The sequence below is a fragment of the Muntiacus reevesi genome, chromosome 1 (genome assembly GCF_963930625.1).
Source record: "Muntiacus reevesi chromosome 1, mMunRee1.1, whole genome shotgun sequence".
NCBI classification, from domain to species: domain Eukaryota; kingdom Metazoa; phylum Chordata; class Mammalia; order Artiodactyla; family Cervidae; genus Muntiacus; species Muntiacus reevesi.
The window spans coordinates 16161733-16173754 of record NC_089249.1 but is presented as its reverse complement, the minus strand read 5'-3'; the positions used below and the strand labels follow the sequence as shown (position 1 = coordinate 16173754).

The 12022-nt window shown below is 44.2% G+C and overlaps 1 protein-coding gene across 3 annotated transcripts in view; it reads left to right on the top strand.

Moving 5' to 3' along the window:
- The first annotated feature begins 10373 nt into the window (after positions 1–10373).
- The window catches only part of CRY1 (cryptochrome circadian regulator 1), an 87255-nt gene continuing 85606 nt past the window's right edge, over positions 10374–12022 (top strand). The window contains exon 1 of one of the 3 annotated variants that reach the window (XM_065938453.1): positions 10374–11414. In XM_065938453.1, the coding sequence (XP_065794525.1) occupies positions 11257–11414 (158 nt within the window). In that variant the 5' untranslated portion in view covers positions 10374–11256. The remainder of the gene's footprint in view (positions 11415–12022) is intronic. The other 2 variants (XM_065938443.1, XM_065938435.1) reach the window with 2 other exon arrangements.

The following is a 12022-nucleotide window of genomic DNA, read 5'->3' as shown; positions in this document are numbered from 1 at the left end:
CTTAAAAATCTAACGTTAAGGACAGAAGAATTGCTCTTCACTCTTTTCCTTTGAGTTCATAATACTTGTCATTTTTGGGGTATTTTCTTTATAGAGTTCCTGGCCGATCTTTTTGGCCTTGATTAACTTATGAACCAACTCCTAAATCCACTTTTCTATCCTGACCCTTCTTGAAGTGCTATCATGGCAATCCAGGCTGGTTTAATCCTCATCAAATGCTCAAGAACTGTGGAGATGAGCCCTTTAAAAGCCCATCGATAGCTCACAATATGCAGCATAGTTCAGTGCCGCCTTTCCGCCCTTTCTTTCCATCTCCATTCTCCTTCCTGTTGATATTGATGCTGCAGTTATAGCAAATATCCTCCAGGTTTCTGCTACTGTTCACTGGGTTTTCAGTTTATACTTGATAACTATTTCTCCTCTATATACTTACTGTACCACATGAATATTTTAAATAAGTATATTGCCTTATATTGCATTATCATCTACATCCTTTCTTCATTTGTTTTTTCCCCCAGTTCAAATACTACTTTCTACAAAAAGCCTACCCAGATTCATCCTAACCAGAATTACTCAGACTTCTCTGAGTAATTACTCAGCCTCTCTACTCAGTCTGAAAGACGTATCTATATAAAAGCACCTGTCGCCAGGGCAGAAGTGTGTCCCGAGCAACCCACAGTCTCTGCATTTGGGAGAACTTGGGTTTGCTTCCTGTCTTTTCCACTTTTGAGGGCAAGTTATGAAGCCTTAAGCTTACCTGGTGGCTCAGAGGTAAAGAATCCACTTGCCAAGGCAGGAGACACAGGTTTGATTCCTGGGTGGGGAAGATCCCCTGGAGAAGGGCATGGCAACCCTCTCCAGTAACCTCGCCTGGGAAATCCCAAGGAGAGAGGAGCCTGGTGGGCCACAGTTTACAGGGTCATAAAAGAGTCAGACATGAGGACATAACTTAGCAACTGAACAGCAACAATATGAAGCCTAAACTACTCGGGGCACCAGTTGTCTCATCTGTTAAACAGGAACAGTGATACCTATCTCATATGGCATTGTAAAAATTAAATTGTGTATCTAAGGATCTTAGCACACTACCTTCTACAGTGGTTCTGTGTCTGGCACATATTAAGAACTTGAATTGATCTTGGATATTATTAATAGTATTTAGGATATTTATCTATTCATTTACTTTAAAAATGATGTGGAGTGTCTTAATTTATTTGGGTTACTAGAACATAAAGCCATGGACTAAATAGGTTATAAACATCAAACACTTATCCCTTACAGTTCTAGAGGCTGGAAGTCTGTGAAACCTCACCAAGGTCAGGGTGCCCGCACAGTAAGGCTCTGGGAAGGGCCCTCTTCCCAGTAGCAGACTGCTGACCTCTCACGGTGTCCTCACATGATAGGAGAGGTTAGGAGCTCCTTGGAGCCTCCTTTATAAGTCACTAGTTCCATTCATGAAGAGGATTAGGATTTCGACAGATGAATTTAGGGGAGGGGGGAAGGGCACACAAATGTTCCGTAGCATGAGGCTTACTCTATAGAGCGGTGACGGTAGTTTAGTCACAAAGTCATGTCTGACTCTTGTGACACCATGGACTGTTAGCCTGCCAGGCTGCTTTGTCCATGGGGTTTCCGAAGCAAGATTACTGGCGTGGGTTGCCATTTCCTTCTCCAGAGGATCTTCCCGGGGATTGAACCCAGGATCAAATTCAGGTCTCCTGCAGGCAGTCTCTTGCATTGCAGGCAGATTCTTTACTAACTGACCCACCAGAGTAGGGAGAGGCATATTGCTATGGACTGAATTGTATTCCCCCAAAATTCATAGGTTGAAGCCTTAAACTCCGATGTGTCTTCATTTGGAGATAGGGGTAGGGCCTTATTGGAAATAATTAAGGTTAAATGTGGTCATAAATATGGGACCCTTAACCAATAGGATTAGTGTCCTTATAAGAGACACCAGGCAGTTCTCTCTCCCCACCTCTCTCTCTCTCTCTCTCTTTCTCTCTGCCACGTGAGGACATAAGAAAGTAGTCTACAAGCCAGGAGTAGCATTCTCACCAAAACCCGACCATACTAGCACTGGACTTAGACTGAGCTTGGACTTCCAGCCTCTAGAATCATGAGAAAATACACTGTTTAAGCCACCAATCTATGATATTTTGTTGCAGCAGCCCAAGATGACTAATATGTATGCATGCTTGCATGTTACATGGCTTCAGTCATGTCCAACTCTGTGTGAGCCTAAGGACTGCAGCCTGCGAGGCTCCACTGTCCACAGGATTCTCGAGGCAAGAATACTGGAGTGGGTTGCCATGCCCTCCTCTGGGGGATCTTTCTGACCCAGGGATCGAACCTGCATCTCCTACGTCTAACCTGCATTGGCAGGTGGGTTCTTCACCACTAGTGCCAACTAATATGCACATATAACCAAAAAGATATATTGTTCAGGTACAGGTGAGTGTGAGAAGAAAAACACAACTGGGCGAGTGGATTTTAGGATAAGTATAGATTCAGTGGACAGGAAAGGCCACCCTAAGCAGGCGACACTGAGGCAGACCACTGAAGGGAATGAGGAAGGAGCTACGAGAATATCTTGGGCCAGAATGTTTCAAGAAGGGAACACAGCAAGTGCAAAGTCCTTGATGAACTCCTGGACTGCTTGAGGAACAGCAAGGAGAGAGTAGGAAGCAGCGTGAGACTAGTAGGGGTGCAGAGCAGATCTCAGGGCCAGATAGCTTGTGAAAGGTCTCTGGAGTTTCTACAATAACTGACTGGATTTTGTGCCAAGTGTAATTTTGTATAGTCTGCAAAACATAATCCAAAAGTAACTATTTCTAGTCCAAAAGTCTTTATTTTTCTATCTTATTAAACTTTATCTCAGTTTGGTGCTCACTGGTTAAAAACTGGTCCAATCAGTTTCAGGTTTACTTGATCATTTCTGGATTTTCCTGTCATCCCAAGTTTAAAACCAATCAATTCTTAAAAAAAAAAAAACAACAACAAAAACTCCTGCTTCTCTCCATAGTAGCAATGAATCATTTAAGTTTCCAGATATTTAAAAGACAGTGCCTCTTGGGGAAGGAGGGGTGCTGATCTAACTTGTCATTCCTCAATTGCCAGCACTGACATCGGCAGAATATCTGATTCTGTCTGTTTCTCAGAGGTTGTCATCTCTCTGGATGGCATCTGTTGAGATGCTCACATCCCCATCTATTCCTTGGTCACAATCTCTCGTGACATTTTGCCCACGTGATACTCTTTGGCAAAACTGCTTGGCTAACTGGTTTTCTCTTTCGGCTAACTTTGACAGCCCCATAAGGAAAGAAATCCAGCTCTTCTCTTGGATGGCAGAATGCATGGTATGGCTTCGCTGCCCCCTCTCTGTCCAGTGGCATCCCTCTTAAGTTTTTGTGCTGAGTCACAGTAAAGTGGTAACGGAACTTTCATGAGGGGGTCAGCCTCCAAATTTCAGATGGAAAGTTAGCACAAGATCTCTTCTACTCTTAGATCACCCTAAACTTATCTGGAAATCTGGAGTTAATCCAAAAAGTGTAGGTTTGACACTATCTTCTTATTTTAGAAAAAGATACTTATCTACCTCATTTCCCTCAAATGGCATTCCTATTCCACCCCAGCTGAGAGAACTGTTAGATAATGATGAGGGGAGGGGTGGGGAACATCAAATCTTTCCCAATTTACATCTGGATCAAGGCTCTTGTATTTAGAACAAAATCATTGGGCCACCTTAGTCTAATTGTGCCATTCTGAGGCAACAGAGGACTTAGACCCAAATACCTGAATAGAGATGATCATAGGACAAAAAAAAGAGAAAAAAAACTGTGGGGGTAAAAACTAATATGTCACAATATATATTACCACACTTGTAACTACTGACTTTCTAAATGCACTTGATCAAGAAAAAGGAGCACAAGCAAGAAAGCTTTACAAGTATGTCTCTGTGGATTCCATCAGTTAACGGACTGTATCAGTGAGTGTCTGATGAGGAGACAGAAACCACACAGTAAGCCCAACAGGGAATGTTTCATAAAAAGAATTATTAACTATTACATGAGTGCATGCTAAGCTACTTTAGTCATGTCTGACTCTTTGAGATCCTATCCACTGTAGCCCACCAGGCTCTTCAGTCCATGGGATTCTCTAGGCAAGAATACTGGATTGGGTTGTCATGCCCTCCCTCAGGAGATCTTCTGGACTCAAGGATTGAACCCATGTCTCTCAAGTCTTCTGCATTGACAGGTGGGTTCTTTACCACTAGCGCCACCTGGGAAGCCCCAACAATGACAGGTGATTGATAATAAAGGGAGATAAGGAACTAGCAGGAAAACCCCAGGATTTAGGGAGGGTTACCAAGGAAGGACAAATTTGGAAGGGAAAGTGCCAGGAGCTACTTTCAAAGGTGGGATTCAGACCTCATTGACTTGCTTTTCATTGCTTTTGTTATAATCATACATAGTGGTCTGTCTCAGAGAATCCTGCTCCTCTGCCTGACTGTTACAGTGCTTATGTTCAGCACCCTGTCCACCAGTGGGTGGCAGAAAAGAATAAATCAACATATCTCTTGCCCCAGGCTTGCCATTCTAGGAGAAATTTGGAAGATTGATGGCTTTTTTACTTTGTTTCCTCACTTCTCCCCATATCTGTTCTATAAAAGGACCTGGCATCCAGACCCCAATAAGAGAGTTATTTTGAGACATTAGTCTGTGATGTTCTTGGTCTTCTGGCTTTCCAAATAAAGTCATATTCCTGGCCTCAGAACCTCATCTCTCATATTCATTGGTCTGTTGTGTGGTGAGCAGAGTGAGCTTGGAATGGGTAGCATTTGGGAGTGCCCACAGGAAACACAAGGCCAGAATGTAGGGGCTGAGGCAGTGTAGCTGCTGGCTGAGATGCCTACAAGAGTAACTGGGAATCCATCTGGATTGATGCTACCAAAACTTGATAGACGTGAACTCCACAGTATAGTCATCCCTTAGTATCCTGGAGGATTTCCCCTGGGACCCCTCTGCTCACCTCTCCCTGCCAAGATACCAAAATTTGGAGATGCTTAAGTCCCTTGTATAAAATGGCACAGTATCTGCATATAATGTCCACACATCCTCCTGTATACTTTAAACTATCTCTAGATTACTTACAATTCAATGTAAATGCTGTGCCAATAGAAGTAAATACAATGTAAACGATATGTAAATAGTTGCCTGTGTACTGTAAATTCAAGTTTAGCTTTTTGGAATCTTTTTGATTTTTTAATATTTTTCATCTGCAGTTGGTTGAATCTGTGGATGTGGAACCCTTGGATCCAGGGAGCCTAATGTATGTTCCTCCCCCAAGCACCTGTGGTATCAATGGAAGAACTACAGTAGGAACAGAAGGAACCAATATACCAAAACAGGAAGAGAAGACCCTCAGTTTTCCTCCAGCGCCCTCTACTGACAGTGTTTTACATGGCACCAGTGGTGAAGGAGCAATCCTTAAAAGAGCATATAGTTCCACTAACACCGAGGAGGCATGAAAGGTGAATTTGGAGTTGAGAGGCAGTATGTTGATACTAACATGTGAGTGAGGTACCGCATTCATGTGATCACTGGGTGTTTATAGTGGCCTGTAGAAGAGCAGTGATTGAGAGTCTGTTGGGTACCGGGCACTGTGGCATGTGCTAATGGGTAATGAGGAACAAGACAAACCAAAATATCTGCCCTCCTGAAGTTTGCATATGCGATGGGGACAGACATAGGTTGCCTGAAGTTAAATAAGTAAACAATTTAAAAATGCAGATAACAATTGGTTCTATAATGGAAGTAAACAGAGGGCTATAATGAAAACTAAGACGGGGTCCTTTTTAGAAAGGGCTGACAGGGAAGACCTCTCTGAGGAGGTGACAAACATTATTAATAATTTTTAAAATAGGCAAAGGTCTCTTGTCTGGAGCACCCTTCAAGTTATTCTCTGCCTGTTATTATCTTTAAACTATCTAACAACTCTGTAAATTGTAGATAATCAATGCAACACAAATGAATGTTCACTATAAATATGCATATGAATTTCACAGGATTTTGTTCTGTGAAAGTGAAATTGATTTCCCTCCACCCAGCCTCTGTAACAGTGTTTTGCATATATTAAGCAAATTTACTTTTAGCATTTCTGATGCCCTATATATGTAACTGCTCTTTGGAATCTTTTTTTATTTCATTGTAACATCTTACTGGTTCTCTCATTAATTAACAAGTTAAGTGAAATCTTTGACATGGATTCATTTTACATTCGTATGGGAGTCATAATTTACCTTTATAAAATGACAATTTTGGGGGGAAGGCAAAATGAGTAAAGGGGGTCAACTGTATGATGATGGGTGGAAACTTAGCGGTGAGCATGCTATAATGCATAAAGAAGTCAAAATATGACGTTGTACACCTGACACTTATATCATGTTATAAAACAATGATACTTCTGTTTTTAAGAAAAAGATCCTTTAATACATTTAAATCCAAAGAGTCTAGCACTGGGTTTCACTCAGCCCGGGGCCACCAGCCTAATATTCACAACACATCAAAACTGAATGATCTGATCACACTCTCTACTACTTCATTATTTGTGTGTTGATAACACATGCCCAGAATCACAGCTACAAGATGGGGTCAAAGAAGAACACAGGCTTTCAGTTTAGAGGCTGATGCAGTTTTATCAAGACTGCTCATGAAGTCAAAGAGATACTGATTTTTCTAACACTGTTGGCAGTTAAAAGAACATTTAATAGGACTCTTGATAGATATTTTTGAGCCCAAGGTAGGGTTGTGCTTATAGAATCTTAGCATTTTAAAACAGTATAGAAAACTTAGAAATCATCTAGTTGAAACCCCCATTTAACATATGAGTTAAGCTGGTCAGGAAAGCCCTAATGACTCACTCAAGATCAATAACTAATTAACTGCAAGCTGAGATATAACCCAGCATTTTCCTTCTTAGTCCCATACTTGTTCAACCACCAGGAAGCTGGAAGCAACCAGAACTTCACAAGAGATTCCTGAAAATGTTACCCATACCTTCTTTCCTTCTTCACACATAAACACTCTGAAAAAGAAAGGGAGAGGTGGTGTCACTGAGGGATACTATGTGATAAGGAAAGAGCTTTGGGTTCAGAAATAGTCGTGGTTTTTCATCTGGTTTTACTACTTATTTGTATATGAGCTTTAGCTTCTTCATCTGCACAGTTAGCATAAACTATTATTAAGTAATAATAAGTGGCCTTATTGGATTAACAATAACCTGTATAAAGTACCTGGTGTACAGTAGATGTTCAATAAGTCACAGCTTTATTTCATTGAAGTATAATTGCTTTACAATGTTGTGTTAGTTTCTGAAGTACAACAAAGTGAGTCAGCTGTATATATATGTATATATATACATATATACATATATACATACATATATATACATATATATATATATATATATATATATAATCTCCCTCTTGAACCCCCCTCCCACCCACAACTCTCCACCTCAAAATCACGGCTTTTATTAAATTGTTGCAAAAATATATTAAAGTAATAATCTTGTTGTTCAGCTGCTAAGTCGTGTCCAATTCTTTGTAACCTCATGGACTGCAGCATGCCAGGCTTCCCTGTCCTTCACTATCTCCCAGAGTTTGCTCAAACTCATGTCCATTGAGTTGGTGATACTATCTAACCATCTCATCCTCTGCAGCCCCCTTCTCCTATTGCCCTCAATCTTTGCCAGCATCAAGGTCTTTTCCAATGAGTCAGCTTTTCACATCAGGTGGCCAAAGTATTGGAGTTTCAGCTTCAGCATCAGTCCTTCCAATGAATATTCAGGGTTGATTTCCTTTAGGGTTGACCAAGCTCCTTGTAGCCCAAGGGCGTCTTGAGCGTCTTCTCCAGCACCACAATTCAAAGACATCAATTCTTTGGTGCTCAGCCTTCTTTATGGTCTAACTCTCACATTTGTACATGACTACTGGAAAAACCAGAGTTTTGACTATATGGCTTTTTGTCAGCAAACTGATGTCTCTGCTTTTTAATATATTGTCTAGGTTTGTCATAGCTTTTCTTCCAAGGAGCAAACGTCTTTTAATTTCATGGTTGCAGTCACCATCTGCAGCAATTTTGGAGCCCAAGAAAAAAAAATGTCACTGCTTCCAGTTTTTCCTCTTCTATTTTCCATGAAAATAGAAGTGACCAGATGTCATGCCATAAAAACCCCTCACTCTTTGAGGAATGCATGGTTGACAGTACTGACATTTTCATAATTTAGTACTTTCATGTATAAATGAAAGTACAGCTCCACATATAGCTGTCTGCTTTAAAAAATCCATCTTTATTGAATGGACAATTGGCAAACATAAACCAACTCCACACAAATACCTCCCACTGTTTCATTTGACTGCTTGAAAATAATGCTTATGTCTTTAGACATACTCGGCTTATTTTCAAACTGCCTAAAATGAAACATGAAACACTGTATTTTTAAAAGCATGTTAGGCCCTGGAGTATGAGACAATCCAAGTGAAGGCATAGCTCTGTCTGCCACATCCTTTACAAAAGTGATTGGCCCCTTGGAGTGGTAATTAATCAAGGTTCATCCTCATTGCTAAAAATAACTTTAATATTTCATAGTGAACAACAGGCTTTCACATACTATATAATTTTAAATGTTCTTAGCCAATTGAAGAGAGGATGCTATGTCCTTCCTATGGCTACAAAAGCAGGGTTAGGAAAGACATCCAGACATACTGGCTCACTGGATGATGAAATTTATTTTGCAGCTGTATTAGTTTGCTAGAGCTGCTGTGGCAATGTACCACAAAATGAGTGGCTTAAAACAACAGGAATTTATTGCCTCACAGTTCTGGAGGCTGGAAGTCTGAAAGTAAAACGTTGGCAGGGCCATTCTCCCTCTGAAGACACTAGGGAAGGATCTGTTCCAGGATACTCTTCTAGCTTTGAGTAGGTCCTTAGTTTATGGCAGTCTAAGTCCAATCTTCATAAGGCCTTCTCTCCTGAGTATGAGTCTGCCGTCTGCTTCCAAATTTCCCCTCTTATAAGGACACTAGTCATTGGATTTGGTCTCCAAATGACCTCATCTTAATTTCATCATCTGCAAAGATCTTATTTCCAAATAAGGTCAAATTCACAGGTACTAGGGGTTACATGACTTTTAGAGGTACACAACTCGATTTGTAATAATTGCCATGTCTTTCCTCCTTTGAACCTTGTCAAATACACTGGTGACAAACAGCATTCATTCATTCACTCATTCATTCAATAAACATTTGACTGTGTAGAAATATATTCCCTAGCTCAAAGGTGTTGTAGTGAGCAGCAGATTCTAAACAGCATTTATAGAGCGAAAAATAGCACGTATAAAGGTTAGGAGACACATCGTGAACTCCAAAAGGGCTTTTCTCTTCCTCTCTTTCTCTGTGTACCTCCAGTACTTTGAATAGTGTCAGTTTCATTCAATAAGTGATTGCTGAATGAACATAAAGTTATTGCATGCCTAAGGAACAGTGTTTCCCTTGTAGCTCAGTCCCTAAAGAATCTGCCTGCAATGCAGGAGACCCAGGTTCGATTCCTGGGAAAGATCCCCTGGAGAAGGAAACAGCACCCCACTCCAGCATTCTTGCCTGGAGAATCCCATGAACAGAGGAGCCTGGCAGACTACAGTCCATGGGTCGCAAGAGTCGGGCACGACTTAGCGACTAAACCAAGGAACAGAAAAGCCTGAAGTTCATTGTCCTTAGAGGGGTAGGCAAAGTCCCCATCGCAAAGAGTCCTGTAAACCGCACTAGGTGTAAGAAAGGAAGGCTGACATGTTGACGACACACAGATAGTATTAAGGAATTCCAGGGTTGCCTGGCACCACCCTGCCAATTAATCCTCTTCCCCAGAGCTCGTACAAGGATCCAGCACCGCTAGGGCCACAAGAATGGGAAGGCAGCCAGCTCTATACACTTCAAAATAGGGTTGGGTTCTCCAGTTAAAGCTGGATGGAAACACATCCTTTGGGCTCGTCGATGCGGAGCCTCCTACTCTGCTCTTTCCACTCCACCCTGCCCTCACTCATTCCCCGCCGGATCCCCGCTCCGACTCCTGGAAGACACCGTGGTGTCTCCACGGCTTCCGCGAACCCCGCGGGAGGAATGCCCGAGCGCTCGCCGGCCCCGCCCTCCTTGACTCCGAAACGCAGTGAGAGCGCACGCGCGCCCTCACAGGCAGAGCGCGCGGTCGCAAGCTCCCCGTAGCCCCGTGCTCATCCGGGTCTCCGCGAGTCTCAGCCAATGGTGGACGTTCACAGCCCCCGAGGGCGGGGCTAAGCCTTCCTCACATGGGGCCTCGGCTCACTCTGCGCGCTTTCAGGCATCCGCGATTTGTCGGCCGAGAAAAGGGACAGAAGCAAAGTGTCTAGCGTTTGGGAGAAGATCGATGGTTTTGATATGGAGCAGCTGCCTCCCCCTAGAAGCGACTGAAGTGCAAGCTGATTCCCCAGTCGGGGCCGCTGTAGTAAACACACTTCAGAAACGTGAGGTGCCGGTGGTCACGTGGGGAATGCGCCCTCCAATGAGGAGCCGAGGGCGGGGCTGAAGCCGCTGACGCGGCGGTGGCGGCGGAGTCACCCGGGCAGCCTCGGGACGGGTCACCGGCCGGCAGCCGTCCAGCGGCCTCGACCACAGCCTTGCGTGCTCTGTCCTCGCTTCTCTTACCCGGGCCGAGAGGCAGTGTGGCCGACAGTGACTGAATTCTCTCTCATCCCTGTCGGTGGCTTGCCTCACGCGGGGCCGTCTGCTCCTCAGGGGCCGTCTCGGTGGGCGAGGTTTCCGTGCAGAGAACCTCTTGGGGCTCCCCGCGCCCGCGCGGGCCGTGGTGGAGTCTCGGGCTTGTGGAACTTGGTCAGCCTCCGGAGATCCGGGGACCTCGAAGTTATGCGTCCTCTCCAGTCGGTGGCGGCGGGTGCCGGCTCCTAAAGGGCGTCACACCAGGACTCCGCTGACTGGGCAACCTCCATTCATCTTCCAGCTGCGCCGCCAGCGCCCTCTCCCTCTCTAGTCCCCTCCTCGGACTCATCTTTTCCTTCCCCTCCTCTGCTTTCTCACTCCTTGGGTGCGGCGATTCTCCTGCGATCGGAGGTGTCGGTTATGAGCCGGACCCTCCTACCCTGAATTTCTCCGCGGAGGAGCTCGGCGGCGCCGCACCGCGCCCCTCTCCCATCCCCGCCCCCGGGATGGGGGTGAACGCCGTGCACTGGTTCCGAAAGGGGCTCAGGCTTCACGACAACCCCGCCCTGAAGGAGTGCATCCAGGGCGCCGACACCATCCGCTGCGTCTACATCCTCGACCCCTGGTTCGCCGGCTCCTCCAACGTGGGGATCAACAGGTGGCGGTGAGTCAAAATCCTGTAGGAAATTGATTTCGCTGTTTAATGAATCAAGACTTTACATGCCATCAGCCAGACTGAGAATTGAAATCTTGCACCGCCTTGCCCGTACTGTTAATTATTGCAGGTGCTTTAAGTATTAAATAGAACGGACGTAATAGCCCTGAGGCGAGAGAGTTCCGGCAGCCTGAAATACCTTGGCCTTCAGGTGTGAGTTACGTGTCTCTGCGCTCGTAGGAATCCTTCCCCTGGATTTATGGAGAATCCTTAGTGGTGGAGTTAAAGAAACACTCTTCCAGTTCTCAGTGGCCCGTGTGTTGTTTCTTTGGCCTCTGTGGCATTTGGGATTGCGGTCTTTAGTGTTTACGTTTGTGTGTTAACTCATAGTATGGAGAAAATCGTTCATTCAGTAGAGTCCCCTCCAAATCTGGTTTTCTTCCACCTTGAGGTTGCCAGAGGAAAAGCAAAGGAAACAGTTCTTTGCTCAGCTCTTCCTCTCAGCTCCTCCTTGTGGTTGACTACACAAAGCACAGTTTTTCTTTCTAGGCAAAGTATAATCCTTCCAGGATTTAGAGCACTGAAAGAAATCTTAGAGCTTTATGATCTTTTCCTGA